Genomic DNA, 16,955 nt, shown 5'->3' on the forward strand with positions numbered 1-16,955 from the left:
ACCTGAACACCCATATAATAAATAATCAGAACATGAAGACATTGTTGGGCATTCTTAGACCTGAACACCCAAGTAAGAAATAATCAGAACCTGAAGAAGTTTTTGGGCATTCTTAGACCTGAACACCCACGTAAGAAATAATCCGAACATGAAGAAGGTGATGGGCATTCTTAAACCTGAACACCCATGTAAGAAATAATCAGAACCTGAAGAAATTTTTGGGCATTCTTGGACCTGAACACCCACGTAAGAAATAATCAGAACATAAAGAAGTTGTTGGGCATTCCTAGACCTGAACACCCATGTAAGAAGCAATCAGAACATGAAGTTGTTGGGCATTATTAGACCTGAACAACCATGTAAGAAATAATCAGAACATAAAGAAGTTTTTGGGCATTCCTAGGCCTGAACACCCATGTCAGAAATAATCAGAACATAAAGTTGTTGTTTGGCATTCTTACACCTGAACACCCATGTAAGAAATAATCAGAACATGAAGTTGTTGGGCATTATTAGACCTGAACAACCATGTAAGAAATAATCAGAACATGAAGTTGTTGGGCATTATTAGACCTGAATACCCATGTAAGAAATAATCAGAACATGAAGTTGTTGGGCATCCTTAGACCTGAACACCCATGTAAGAAATAATCAGAATTTCAGGACATCAGCATGTTCGATGACAACTTCGTCATGTTCTACCTAGCTGAGACCAGTAATGAGTAGTCGTTATGATGCGATACAAGGCAGACATACAAGACAGAGCTTTTCAGCTCACAAATGAGAATTAGCAGTGACATAACCCGACATGTAGAGTCCACACCAGAAAAAAATACTGCTACCTTCCCGAGAGACTGTGCCCGGTTTACAAGCCTGTTCTGAATGTGCACTGCTCCTACCACTGACACTCCTGAACTCCTTTGTGTTACTAAGTTATCAGACTGTCATGTTCTTCTTCCTCTCTTATCTTCATTATAATTATTACATTACTTACCAATAACAACTGTAAAGTCTCAAAGTTCTTAAGGCTCATTAATATGCATAGAAAGTAAGTGGGAATACTATGCTTTTTGCTGTGATAACAGCTGACACGTAGAGCTGCTGTGTGTATGCATTACCAATTTACTGCAGGACTCTAAACTCTGGATTGTATTTCATATGACAAACCTTGGTATAACCTAGCACAGTGTAGTTAACAATGGCTGTATTTCTATATAATTGGTATCTGTTAACGGCTGTAATGTAATAAGTAAAGCAGAGCATCACTTTAAGTTTATATTCAATACCTGCATGTGGTATGTTGGTTTAATATCAGTTCATTGACACTCAGAAAGTCAAAATAAGTAATAACTACAACCTTACAGTGAAAGCTGACATGCCAAACACTGGTATAACTGAAAAATACACCCAAACTCCCTACTGCTCCAGACCCAGGGTCAAGTGCTAACATGGGTCCACAAGGGAAGTAAGTTTGGAAGTCAGTAATGTTGGCAGTCAGCATTTCAGCTACTGTAATGCAGGGTTCACACAGCTCAATTCAACCTTCCAAGTCTCATGTATGTGTTGTAAACTGGTGTATTGTGGTTCCTCTTGTTTGGTTAGTTTCTGCAATGAGAAAAAGAAATGGCTGCTTCAGACACTGACTTCTACAGATCCATATGTTGGCATCAAGTCTGAGGTCAGTGACTCCTTATGGCACAAAGAACTGCTTAGTTCTATATATGTGGTTTCATGTGACCAATCCTTCATATGGTGTGCCATGTGACTAGATATTCATATAGTGTCATGTGACTAACTCTACATATGTGGTGTCATGTGAAATGACATTCTTTACAGTGGTTTACATATGAAATCAGTTTTCTTGTACAAATGTACTATTCCTATATTAATATCTATGCTGTGTAAATGTCACATATATTGTTGACTTTCCTGGTAAACAAATGTAAAATAAATAATAAAATAACTCTTCATATGGCGTGTCATGGGCCTAACTTCATATGTGGTGATATGTGACTACCTCTTCATATGGCATGTCATGTGGCTAACTCTTCATGTGGTGTTTTATGTGACTAACTTTTTATATGGTGTGTCATGTGACTAACTCTTCATCCCTTAGACTGTGTCTTCACCTTCCTTCCACTCTTTACTCCGTCTTTTTAATTACCTGTAGAGCCCCGATTTGAAGTCCTTCCATGTAAAATAGCCCCTGTCCCAGTGAGATGACTATCACACAACTAAGTCTAGTCTGTCTTCTCATAATTCTTTATAACTCCACACGTTATCACTCTAGCAATATCCCTAAACTTAGTAGCACAACACTATATTATGCACTCTCATATACAGACACCATACATTATAATAATATCTGCCCACCGTTGTTCAAGAACTACATAACAGACCAGTTCAGAACTAAACACATATACTCTCATTCCTTCTCCAAAAAAACACAATACTTTCTCACACTCATCACCAAACTCAAACATCTGTATCACCATTTCAACACCAGGCTCACCATAAGTAGGGACATCCACCGCAACCCAGGCCCAAATCCATCCTGTCCAACACAAACTGCTCCAACATAATTGTGAGAACATAATACCCCCACTATCTTCATCCCGGGGCAAATCAACAACAGCAGCAAAACCAACCATCTTTTAATGCTAAATATCAATATTAGAAGTATCAAAAATAAAATACTTGAACTCCAGGTCACAATAGCACTCTACTCCTCAGACATAGTTGCTTTAACAGAAACCTGGCTAAATAAAAACATAACTAACTCAGAAGTTCTCCCTACCGGCTACAATATCATTAGATAAGATATACCACTTCATAAAGGGGGTGGAACTGCCTTACTGTATAAGTCCAACTTAACTTTATGTCAAATACCAAACTCCTACCCCCCCAATACGTGGGACATACTTATCTCGCAACTTCAACTTCACCCTAAAAAGGTCATCACCACAATTGTGATCTATATTCCACATGGTAATACACCTGCTAGCCTTGAAGACTTCTTATCCTGGTGTTCTTCCACATACTCACAAGAAACCCTTATTCTGGGGAATTTCAACTTAGATTGGTTCACCTGTATATCAGAACCACCAATGAATCTAATAAATCTCCATGGCTACCAGCAGCTAGTCCAAATTCCAACTAGATGTGATAAAAAAATCCAAAAGGGAATCCATCCTTGACTGGGTCCTAACAACCCCATATTGTACCCCCCCCCACACACACACACACACACACACACAGGCAGTCTCTCAGGCACCTTAAGTGACCACATCATAATATACCTTATATAAAGTAGAACAAGCATATGCAAAACCACTAACTATAAATCCACTAGAAATACAAAAACATTCTCTCCTGAGGTCCTCAATACTCTACTCTAACTATGACTGGACCGCCCTAAAAACCCTCCCACTTGACCAGGTTGTAGCATATTTCAACAAAACATTTCTACAACACCTTGACACTGTTGCTCCATTGCACAAAATTAAGGTAAGAACCTCTACAAACCCCTGGCTCAGTAAAGAAACCAAACAAATCCTCAAGTCCAGAGACACTGCCTGGCGTTACTATCAAAAAAACAAAGAAACACAAAGCCTAACTAAGTACCAAGAACTGCACAACCGTGAAAAAAATGCATTAGGCTGGACAAAAAAAATCATACTACATGACATTACAAACTAAATACCAACACAATCCCCAAAAACTTTGGAAAAATGTAAACCAGCTACTAAAATCCACCCAAAAGGCTACCCCCAAACCACCCACCCCTGACACTAAAGTTCCCATCGAAACACAATTCAACTCCCACTTTGTGAACTCAATTCTATCCTTAGTATCACAGGACAGTTCCTTCCTCACTACCCCCCCCCAACACAAATAACACGAATACAAGCTTTACCCTCAAAACAGTTTCCACCACTTCAATCAAAAGCATGCTCTCCAAACTAAAAACCTCATCAACAGCAGCCGACCTACTCCCCAGCTATTTCTTGAAACTCACAGCAGATGCTATTGCTATCCCAATTTCCACTCTCATAAATAGATCAATTGTTGTAAACTATGTGCCCACACTCTGGAAAATATCCTATGTTACACCCATACATAAAGGTGGGACCTCCACTGAACTTAATAACTACAGACCCATTGCTTTACTCTCCCCCTGGCCAAAATTCTAGAAACATGCATCCATACACAGGTGCTAAAATATCTCTTAGACAACAACAACCTGTCACCTACTCAACATGGTTTCAGACCTGCCCACAGTATCACTACAGCCCTCCTCTGCTTCACAGACACAGTAAACCGTCTCAAAAATGAAGGCCTGCAGGTGCCAACTCTTTTCTTGGATATGTCCAAAGCATTTGACACAGTTTCACACCAAATCCTGCTAAACAAACTAAACCAATATCACCTATCAAATTCCACTCTTACCTGGTTCCAAAGCTACTTAACTGACAGGTACCAAGCTGTGAAATGGGAAAATTCTCTCTCTCCTCAGCTGCCCATAACTATAGGACTCCCACAGGGTTCTATCTTAGGACCACTACTATTCACAATCTTCACAAACGACCTCCATACCTCCACACAGCATGCATCTATAATTCAGTATGCAGATGATACTACCCTAATCTGTGCTGCACAAAACATTCCCACCTTCCTGCAAACAACTCAACTGGCATTCTCTGACATTGAAACCTACCTTACCAAAGCCCAACTTATCCTCAATCCATAGAAAACTCAGCTTATGATTATAACCACTTCTAACAAAAACACTGATAACAGTCAATTCACTATCTATTCCACAAATGCTACTCCAATCACTCCAGTGGCACAGGCTAAGCTATTGGGAATAACCAGACTCCCACCTAAAATTTGATAGTCATCTCAACTTAACTATTAAAAAAGTACATGCCAAACTGGGATCACTCTTCCGTATCAAACCATTTCTTACCAACAACACAAGATCAGCCAGCTCACTCCCAGCTTCTATCCACCCTACTCTATGCACCTCCCATTCTGACTAATCTCAACAAAACTGAACTAAGCAAAATGGAGGCCTGCTATAACAGAATTGCATGCTTTGCTGCAAATTGCTTATATAGAACTCATCACTGTACTGCTTTGAGACAGCTACACTGTCTTGAACTGCCCACCCTCCTAACTTACAATCAGCTCTGCCTCTGTCATTCTATTTATTACCTCCCCAATAAGTGTCCTGCCCTCAAAAACCTAGTACAACATTACTCAGCCAAAAGGCCTCTTAGATCATCAAGCAAACTACTACTAGAAGTCACCAACAGCTACAATAGCTTTGGAGATGCACTATATAGTAGTTCAGTGGCTAAAAAATGGAAATCTGTCCCCACTAGCATACAAAACACATGATCCAAAGCCTCCTTTAAAGACCTCATCAGGCAACATCTCAAGCAAAGTTGGCAGTGCCATGATTGCTCCCCAGGCTAGTGAAAGCGGATAAGGTACACACACTAAACCTAGAGTACTTGATAATAAGTTTTCACTCTTACTCGCAAACACTGGCTAATGTGCAATGTATGTACTGTACCTGTGTACTATGTATGTATTCTACTTATGTTCCAAATTTCAGCTGTGCACCACAAATCTATTAATTATCTTTATTTTTAAATTAATATTTTCTTGTTTGTTCTCTCCACTGTAACTATTGATGTCCTGCATACCACTGCAAAAACATGTCTATTGTAATTTGTGTGTATACTGATCATGTCTAAATATCTAAATGTATCTGTAATTATTTTTCTGTGTGGAGCTTTTTTCCTTGGGTCTCTGCTGAAAAGGGGCCTTTTCGGCTCAGTCAGACATCTCCAGTTAACAAATGTAAAATAAGTAAATAAATAAATGCACACAGCCAAAAAAAGAAAAAAAATTTACAGGTATGGCACATTATTTCATAATTTCTGTATGAATGTCTTTATTACCTTGTGAGTTGAGTGTTCATGAAACACAGCTGCAGGGTGTCAGCAAGACAGTTATGTACTAGGCAGTACTGCATAAAACGTCTTCCTTTCCCCAGTGAAGTCTTTAGCTGAAAGGACAGTAAAAGTATCAGAAGTTAATGTTTTCTACTAAATATCTTATTTTTGTTTGTCTGTTTTTATTGATTTGTGCACTTGCTATTTGATAATCTGAACAGCTAAAGAAACCCACAGAATGTATTTTTTTGTTATGGCTCTGGAAGTCAAACAGTACAGAGGACACAGTTAGTGGCAGAGACAGTGAACACATGATGAGTTTAACTTTCCAAAACACTGGCTCCTTGGAGTGGGAGATGGTCAGCTTCACATGCACTGGAATTGGGGTTCCAACCCTGACAGGCACATTTATAAGCTAAGCTACAAGTGAAGAAGTTGTTACCATTTCTTCCTAGTTTTCCCCTCATTCATTCATAAATCATAAGGTGCTTCCCGAGGTGTTCCTTTCCCTCATTTTGATGACCGTATTTTAGGTATGACACCAGGAACATGTGGACAGGACAGTGACTCCATTTAATGACCATTAATCTGATTTCTGAAGTAACCTGGGATCTTACGGTTGCTTTACTGATTTGTTCAGTTGAAATGCATGCAAACTCACTTATCCAAAAAATGGCTATGCCCATGTACTGCTCTGGATTAAAGTTCCTGTTCTCATTTTGTTATAAATACTGCCACTATCCTGATTAAATCTCAGTATTACTACTTTCATTTTCAAACTAATGTCTTTCAACTCTGATGATTAAGAAATACCAATTGTAAGTTAATGTTCTGTTGATAGACTCTTTCTTACCTATAAACTCCTATTTATGCTTCCTTGAATAAAAAGGACATCAAACCTTTGAAAACTATGCTTGTATGTGAAACAGTTGATATCTACTACTGTCTACAACTGTGTACTGTGTAAATATTGTACTCAAATCTTTGTTAACTATGTATGTTTTATGTGGTGCTTTTCTCCCTGGGCCTCCGCTGAAAAAGGACCTGTGTCCAGTCAGACTTTCCTGGTAAACAAATGCAAAATAAAATTAAAAAAAAAAGTAATAGCTATCTGACTTAATTTTAAAAGTAAACTCCACAGTGAAGTTGCAAAACTATGGTTTTATTGCAGCTTGGTATTCTGTGATATATTAATGCTTCAAAATTATAGGTGAATACTAGGTTAACTGCCCTGAATGATCATGTAAACCTAGCTAATAACCCAAGATTAGGATTAAAAACAAAAGAAATGGAAACAAAGAACTGAAAACAAACTTGGTACCTTGTGTCTATAAGGTAAAGACCTTAACCATTATGCCAAACCAACTACCCACATGGTAGGACATCACTTTAAGGACTTTGTATTATATTTTAATATTATACCAGAAATGACTATTACACAGTCTGTCATACTGATGAGATCTTGTTTTATGGCTTGTTTCATTCCCGCAGTCCATTTCAGTTCTTTGCATGGCTCATGCTAAGCAGGAAAAAGAGATTTTCTCTAATTTCAATAAAATGGTAGCACTGTGAATCACAAGAACCTTGCACAGCCTCTGGAACCTGACTGCTTCCATCATTCCATGCATTTCCCTGTTGTGGTGGTAAATAAGCTTCTATTAATCTTTTCACAGCTAAATTTTAAAACCTCAGCAAACCAAACTAGCTAAATATGAAGGTTTTCTAAGGCCATCAGTGCATAGTCAGTCATTTGGCTACTGACAAAGCTAGTTGCTGTAGAAGCCTTGTTATCAGTTATATGTACATGGCAGCTGCTACAACGTGTAAGTCTTGTTCAAGATGTTTGCAGTCCTCTTACGGTCTAGCGTGCAAGTCAGGGTTTTCTAATCCTGACGTTTTTAACACAAATATTTACTGTATTTGTTTAAAACTGTTTCCCCTACATGACTGAAACAATTTTATCTCTACCTGCATGATGCAGCACTTTCCTTTAGGATATGTGCAAAACATGTACAATCTTCAGGGTTTAAATCTGTCATCTTCTGGGATTTCCTGGTCTTATTTTTCTGTACTCTAAACCTGCTGTCTGCTGACCATAAGCCTTTTGTGATCATTAGCTGATTTTTTTCCCCCAAACAGAGGTAGTTTAGGATATATCATATGCAAGATGGGAATTTCTACAGTATAAACATATCATAATTGTGCTCAATATGAAGCAGAGGGAGAGGTATATATGGAAGGTGATACATTTAAATGGAGTTTAGTAAAGTACAAAGAACTACCAAATCTAGGCAATAATGCACTTAGATGCATTATAATGGAACCACAACTTTTATAGCACCACTTAGATGCATTATAATGGAACCACAACTTTTATAGCACCACTTAGATGCATTATAATGGAACCACAACTTTTATAGCACAATATAAAATTTTGTAGGGATAACTTGTGACCATTAAGAAGGCAGTTCTCCATCTCAAAAAATCAGATGTGCGCACATGCAATTTTTTTCTCCAATTAGCAATGCAAAAGCCAAATTTATCAGGTTTTCTGTGAGAGCGGAGAATTTGCAATTTGCACTATGGGTAATAATGCCTAAGTTACCAGGATAGCTAAACATCACATTTCCTCTGAGATGCTAAAGTGCTTTCTCAGAGTTTGGCTTATAGATATTTTTCCATATTATTTTGGTTGCCATGACTCATCTATTAGCAGCAGCCTTTTTGCTATGCTGACCAACAAACGGTGCAATGTGAAATCATATGGTGACCTGTGATGAGAAGGACGGGGCGGGAGAGAGAGAGAGAGAGAGAGAGAGAGCGAGAGAGCGAGAGAGCGAGAGCGAGAGAGCGAGAGAGCGAGAGAGCGAGAGCGAGAGCGAGAGAGCGAGAGCGAGAGAGCGAGAGAGCGAGAGAGAGAGAGAGAGAGAGAGAGAGAGAGAGAGAGAGAGAGAGAGAGAGAGAGAGAGAGAGAGAGAGGAAAATAGGGAAAACAGAGAGACAGGGGCAGAGAGACCACGCTAGGACATCAGCAGTATGATCTGCATTAGCTTAACAGTATATTTTAGGGGCAGTTTTCACAGCCAGTGCCTTCCTTGGTGTGCATCTTCTCTTTATACCCAACACACCATCAGCTCTGCCACAGGTGCATAGGTAAATGATGTGATGTGGCCAGACACATCATATAGTAGGTTGTAGATGTGTGCTCTCCACACATAGAATGCTTTGGGATGCATAGAATACCAATCTCTCTGCACAATTAAGTATGTACAACACTAAGAGGCCTTGCCACAAAACCTTCCAGAAACCACGAAGGACACAATGGGTGTGTCACAGACATCCACCTCTTGCATACTAAGCCAGTTCCTTAATGTTATGCTGCAGCTTGTGGAGGAGCACACGTTGCTCCTATTGGACTGCACAGAAGAGAAACACTGCTAAGCTCCATAAGCTAACCAGTTTCTCTGACATCCTAGTAGCCACAAACTGCACTCACATCACTGTCAAGGTCCCACTTAGTCCACAAGGTTACCTGGATGTCACTATCATGGTCCCACCTAGTCCACATGGCTACCTGGATGTCACTATCAAGGTCCTACCTAGTCCATGTGGCTACCTGGCTGCCACTATCAAAGTTCCACCTAGTCCACATGACTACCTTGATGTCACTATCAAGGTCCTACCTAGTCCACATGGCTACCTGGATGTCATTATCAAGGTCCCACCTAGTCCACATGGCTACCAGGATGTCACTATCAAGGTCGCACCTAGTCCACATGGCTACCTGGATGTCAAATAAAAGGGTTTTCACTCCATTCACTGCCAGATGGTGTGCAGAGCATGTGGTATTTTATAGAATGTGACTGTGTACTTTTCAGACATTTCCCACAAGTCCTGCATATACTACATTTCAGAACTACACAAGTGATTTGTGCACTGTGATCTCTCACACATGTATCTTAATAGTAATGAGAGATACGCCCTTCAGCCATGGATCTTGACACTAATATGTAACCAACAGAGGAATCTGTGGGTCTTGCTGATGCCCTCTGGTGGGGGAGTTTAAGATACCCATTACCGAGCATATCTAGTATGTTCCATTGGGTCACCCAGTGGGAGATGGAAGGTCTGGAGATGGCTTTGATGGACCACCAACTAGACTTCTAGGTTGGCAGCCTGCAGTATATCCTCATGTGACTTGCAGAGTTGCACAGTTCCTTGGCCCTGACCACTTAGCCAGCAGTGGCTTTGGGCCCAGTAATGAAGGCAGCTATTGACGTAGCTGACTTCTGGTTGGGTGCAACACTATGCATCGTGGCAGTCAGTCCACAACTCACCCTGTCCCCCATCATTGTGTATTAGCAGTCCTCACCCCATCCTGTCCTCCATTATAGTGTCCCCTTTCCATGTGAATCACTTGCCACCTCATCTTGTAGACCAGTTCTCCCCCACACCAGTTCCCTTCTCTCTGTTTGTCTCTGTCACTCCTTTGTGGTCTTTCACGTGTGTCATCAACTCCCTGTTAATCTTTGACTTTTGCAATGTTTTTCTGCCCTTGCTGTCCCTGCTGTTATCCTTATACCCACTTTCCTATCCCACCTTCCAAATGCTACCTGCACAGCTACCCTTCTTGAACAAATAAAAACCGGGTGCCTGTCTCACAAAAATAAATCTCCTGCATCCCCCTTTCAATGCTAATCTTCCCTTCCCCTTGTTCTCCTCTGTGACTCCCTGCTTGCTCTTTCCCTTTTAGACTGTACTTTGCACCCATTTGTTGTGTAGCCCTTACCTGGGCTCTCAGCTGTGCCTGCTGGGACATATCATTGTGGCCATGAATATGCACACTCATCAGAATGCTGCATGCAGGCTACTGGGCTCAGGTGGCCATGTGACCTGCCCTACTGCTGCCCACATCTTTGCATGACTCATGTCCTTCTCTCCATGCCAGCTTAGTCATATAATGTCACTCCTACTGCATACTTAATGTTTTATCACACTGATCAATATTTAACACCATATCAGCAGCTCAGCTTCTGCAGCTTATTGTTAATGTGCATCATACATATTACTGTGCACTTCCACCAAACTCCACTAGTGGGAAGTACCAGAATCACGCGACTCACTCTAAGACAGGCATGCAAGGCAGAGGGGACAGAGTCCCATTTCCCTGGATGCTATCCAGCTCTTAGGCTTGCTACCTGAACCTATCTATGTAACACAGATGTCTGCAAGATGCAGAAGAATGCTGCCTGGAATGCACACCTGGAACCAAGATCTATCAAGCCCAGGTGTCGCATGCTCACATACTGGGGTCTGCTTGTCCATCCTGTGGGGAAAGTGTGAAATTGTAGGTTGAATCTGTTCATGTAGAAGGAGGTGTTGCACATGAAAGGAATGCTGTGAACAAAAAACAGGAGACTCTAGGAGTGTAAGTATAGTTCATTGTATCCCAGATATGGCACAGATACTTCCCAGTATTCCAGACTGGAAACAGTGTACCACCATATCCGTCAGTCAGGAGAGGGTGAAAAGCAGAGACAACCACAGATAACGGCCCATCTCTACTTGGCTTTCATTCCTCCATCAGAAGCAGACCAAGGTGACCTGTGATGGGAGATGTAACTGGTCATTTGGATGGAATGTGAAGCAGGATTGTCTCCAGCACAAAGATTAAAACTATGTACAAATAAGCTTCTGTACACGTGTGATATTAGCACAACTGATTTATATAATCTGATGAATTTGTACTTGTATTTATTTTATCTGCTGGGATATAATTGTAGAAAATTTGTATTTGTGCTACTAGCATAAATGCATTAATTTATACAGCTGTAGTGTCCTGACACTTTTTGCAAATCGTTATTTTAAAGATTGCATCTCAGTTATTTCCCACAGAGACTATCAGATTATTCATAGATTATCATTTATGCAGAAGAGTAGAAAAGTGGTGCTTACCACAAACAGCCATGGGTCTTGACAATTAATATATTCCCATAGGAATAAGAAGCATGCAGCACAGCTTTACACAAATAAAAGGAAGTAACTAACTCTAGGAATAAGTTCAGCTATCCATCTAAAATAATGGAAAACAATGACTGGTTGCTCCAAAATATAGCTGTCTGCGACTAGTATTTGGGCGCAAACTGCTTCATTGCTCCCTGTTTGTTTGCAGTAGACTCACAAGTTTTCTTGTTCTGGGGTCTCTACATATCTTTCATGAAAGTGTAGCAGCTGTCCTGATTAATGTCTTATGATGAGTAAGCAGGGTTTGTCCTCTTGTAAAGGGGAGCTGAAACACTGCTATGGAAAGACTTATGGTCAGCAATTTTGAACTCTTATTCATTGGTTTAGTCATGTACAGGTTGCATTAACTTCTTTGTGACCAAACATTATATAGCGCACCCAGACAGGATAATAGGTTCATAGGTACTTACCAGGCTTTTGATCTGAGGAACTTCAGAAGCCTAGCCTTACATTGCCAATGTAGTTTTTTAGCCCTTATATTTAGTGTGTGAATAACCCAGATATGGTCAGAGCAAGGACATGGGACATTTAATTGTTGCCCCTTTCTTTCACAGACATGGGTGCTAAGCCAGGGGTGAATTTATAGCTTCCTATTTAGTCATCCAAATTTCATTTAAACGGAGTAAGGGGAGTACTTTGCTTTAAGCAGAGGAAGCTGGCTCCATAGGAGTGTTATTCTCTGCGATACATATCTGTTCCTGCAACATGTCCTGTTTGTGTTATAAAATAAAGTGAGATCCCTTGACTGAGTGTTTATGCTACCACTGGACTTATGAATGTGAAATAGATCTGCCAGTATAGGGTCTGCTGAGACTCTATACATGAGGCAGAGGTCACATCTTAGTAGCCTCTATGATACTGAGAACAGAGACAGAGTGCTGAGATGGTCTGCCTAGTTTTCCTGCTTTAGGCCCTGGATTTTTTAGTGAAAACTTCTTTTGATAAGTCCAGCTGTGCCACATGTTTGAATAGGTACATACCAAAAGTGGGCATTATAGTCAGTGATTGGTCTAACTAAAGCTTAGTTCAGTGGAATGTTTACCTCCCTAGACCCATTTTTCCATACCTTTAGATATAAGCTGTGGGTTAAAAAAGGACTTCCTTACAATAGTAGACATGTGGTGATCAAAGCACAGCTCATTGTTGATGTAGGTTCTCTGATCCCTGACTATGGGATCAACTTATAGGTGTATGTGGCATCAATTTGATAGTCCCAAGGGTTGTCATCCTTGCTAAACATACTATTATACATTTCTGAGCATTTAGTTTTTCTCTGACTGTTTGTTTGGGAAAGGCCCGCTTGGAGGAACTTGGCATCATCTCAGGAGGTTATGATGACATCAAGTTGACAGTCAGTTGCAGACTTAGTCAGCCATAAACCTTTAACCTTCACTTAGACCTCTGAGAAGTAAATGCCAAAAAGGAGTGACCCAAGGACTGAACCCTGGGATATACCACTAGTGACAGTTTTTATGAAGGAGGTACAGCCACACACCCTAATTTCCTGGGTTCTATTTGTGAGCCAGTTTACTGTCCAATGAGTTACATAAAGGTTTATATTTAATCTTGACAGGATAGGGCCTGTTGAGGTTCATTTAACTGAGAAAGTTTATCTTTGATGCCTGAGTATAGGAAGGTGTTGAATGCCTTTGCAAAGTCTAGATATGTGGTATGTACTGCTTTGACCCCATCCATTAGTAACTTTCTTTAAAAAGTCAACCAGGTTAGTAAGCAGGCTCTCCCCTTAACAAATCCAAACTAGATTAGGTCAAAAGTTTGAAGAGTGCCCATTGCCTTATTTATTAATTGCATAAAGACCCTTTCCATATCCATACAGATAAGGCTTGTCAGGCTTATGGGTCAGTAACTATCTGGCTCAGTTGATGCTCTACATTTGTACAAGTGGATGACTGCTACAGCCTTTTATTCATCCAGGACAAAGCCTGTTTGGAGGCTATTGAATAGCCTTTGTAGGGGTCTAACAAGCCCTGCTAATGGCTAATATGAAGTCAGACTACTATGTTTTCTGGCCCCATTGAAGCAGAGATTTTGGCCAGGGATAGTGCCTTGAAAATTTGATCTTGGCAGATTTGAAGGTGAAGTGTGAATGTAGGTATGTGATCTGGAAATTTTGGTGGGGGAGTGGAGTGAAGTTTGAGCTAAAGCTGTCCACTAGTAGATTAGCTATGTTCTCTGAATCTGCATATATGATATCATGTACTATTATCTCTGCTCTGTAGTGTGCATGGTTTCTGAGGTTTCCAACATAGTTAAACAAGGCTTGGTGGTTATACTTCTCCTGGTTGGCTATTTTACTTTATATGTTGCTTTGGTTGGTTTGATCAGGGTCTGAAGTAATCTGTTAAGTTTAGCAAGAGTGTTTTAGTAATTTGAGAGTTACATTTATTTTCATGCACAATTATTTCTTATTTTAGTATAGAACATGTTTATATTTGGGTTGCACCATAAGTTTTACATTGTTACATTGTATTTACTTTGCAGTAAGTTTTACATTGCTACATTGTATTTACTTTGCAGTAAGTTTTACATTGTTACATTGTACTTACTTTGTAGTAAGTTTTAAATTGTTACATTGTATTTACTTTGCAGTAAGTTTTACATTGTTACAATGCATTTACTTTGCAGTAAGTTTTACATTGTTACATTGTATTTACTTTGCAGTAAGTTTTACATTGTTACATTGTATTTACTTTGCAGTGGACAGATGCGTCTGTGCAGCTGTTTACATGTGCATTGAATACGGTAGTAAACGGTTTTGCATAAGCAGTGTGGCTATCAGGTTGGAAGGGGGATTTAAATTTAATCAAGTCATCACTCATTTTAACAAATTATCCCTTACATAATCTCTGAATACAAAGTTATTAGAGAATGCTTCTGGTTTCAGACTTATGGTGAATGTGACTGATTTGTGGTCCAACCTGACTAGGAAGGAAGTGACAATTGATGGGAAGCAAAGCTGTCCCATAATGATGTGGGCCAAGTTTAGGATTTTATCACTCATTGTTGGAGTGTAGACTAGGAGTCCTACAGAGTTTGTATTCAGGAAGTTCAGAAATGTCTGGGAGTGCGCTGTTTGAGGTTGTATTAGTCTCCAAGTTAATAGACGGGTAGTCAAAAATTCCTACAAAAGTGATTTTGGCTTAATGCATAGGGACTCCATTACTAGTTAGCATGAGGTATGGACTTTAGGGGGTCACAGAGGAGGTCCTATTGTTGGCTATAATATGATAAGGGGTTTTGTTAATTGTATCTTGGACAGAGGATTTCCAGCTCGCTCTCCTGTCTAATAAATCTGGAGGTGATTTTTTTTAAGAATAAAGAGAGACTAGCACCTTTAGTGCCTTCATCCAGTGTGGTGGGCCTGAGCATGTTGTAGGCATTGAAACTTTGCACTGATGGAGTGCTCTCATGGGTCTTAAACCCTGCACTGATAGAGTGCTCTCATTGGTGTTAAACACTGCACTGATGGAAGTACTTTCGTTGGTCTTAGACATTGCACTGATAGAGTGCTCGCATTGGTCTTAAACCCTGCACTGATAGAGTGCCTTCGTTGGTCTTAAACATTGCACTGAAGGACTGCTCTCATTGGTCTTAAACACTGCACGGATGTAGTGCTCTCATTGGTCTTAAACCCTGCACTGATGGAGCGCTCTCATTGGTCTTAAACCTTGCACTGATGGAGTGCTCTCATTGGTCTTAAACACTGCACTGATGGAGTGCTCTCATTGGTCTTAAACCTTGCACTGATGGAGTGCTCTCATTGGTCTTAAACCTTGCACTGATGGAGTGCTCTCATTGGTCTTAAACCTTGCACAAATGGAATGCTCTGATTGGTCTTAAACCTTGCACTGATGGAGTGCTCTCATTGGTCTTAAACACTGCACTGATGGAGTGCTCTCATTGGTCTTAAACCCTGCACTGATGGACTGCTCTCATGGGTCTTAAACCCTGCACTGATGGACTGCTCTCATGGGTCTTAAACACTGCACTGATGGAGTGCCTTCATTGGTCTTAGACATTGCACTGATAGAGTGCTCGCATTGGTCTTAAACCCTGCACTGATGGAGCGCTCTCATTGGTCTTAAACCTTGCACTGATGGAGTGCTCTCATTGGTCTTAAACACTGCACTGATGGAGTGCTCTCATTGGTCTTAAACCTTGCACTGATGGAATGCTCTGATTGGTCTTAAACCTTGCACTGATGGAGTGCCTTCATTGAAGTGCTCTCATTGGTCTTAAACCTTGCACTGATGGAATGCTCTGATTGGTCTTAAACCTTGCACTGATGGAATGCTCTGATTGGTCTTAAACCTTGCACTGATGGAGTGCCTTCACTGAAGTGCTCTCATTGGTCTTAAACCTTGCACTGATGCATTGCTGTTACTGGTCTTTAACCAGGTCTTCATGATGATGCATGTGTCAATGTTTTGCGAGATAAAAAAAAAAAGTCAGAGAATTTGTAGGAAGTTTGTTGTTTAGGCTCTTGCATTGAGCAGTAATACCATCATGTCATACAGATTCTGTTTTGTTATACTGGAAGTTTTAGAAGACTGATTTTGCCTCAAAAAAGTATTATGGTACTGGAAAAGGATTTATTCAGTATATGAAAGCCTTGAGGGAATAGGTGCAGGCCATGTCTGTGAAAGCAGTTAGGATTCTGCCATCTACTCCCAGGCTGCTACATCTATATCTATATCTATATCTATATCTATCTAATCTATATCTATATATATTGTACCACATTAGAATGACAGCAGAAGCCAATTTTTGAAATGATTCATATTTTGTTGTATTGCAATACTCAGATGTATATTTCATGCTGGGTGCTGCCTGTGTTGTGTGTTAGTGGGATAAGAGTTGCATATTGTTATAATGTGAGACTGGTAATCTTAGTATTGTGAGCAAGTCAGTCTGCTAAATTCCAGTTGTTTTGGTATTTTTGAA

General features: G+C 40.2%; 1 protein-coding gene across 1 annotated transcript in view; it reads right to left on the reverse strand.

Moving 5' to 3' along the window:
* RUFY4 (RUN and FYVE domain containing 4) overlaps nucleotides 1-16,955 on the reverse strand; it is a 651,945-nt gene that overhangs the window by 530,521 nt on the left and 104,469 nt on the right. The window contains exon 3 of the mRNA XM_044074805.1: nucleotides 5,973-6,079. Coding sequence (XP_043930740.1) covers nucleotides 5,973-6,079 — 107 coding nt within the window. The remainder of the gene's footprint in view (nucleotides 1-5,972; nucleotides 6,080-16,955) is intronic.

Source organism: Protopterus annectens, chromosome 6.part0, assembly GCF_019279795.1.
Source record: "Protopterus annectens isolate FY-2018-M chromosome 6.part0, PAN1.0, whole genome shotgun sequence".
NCBI lineage: Eukaryota > Metazoa > Chordata > Ceratodontiformes > Protopteridae > Protopterus > Protopterus annectens.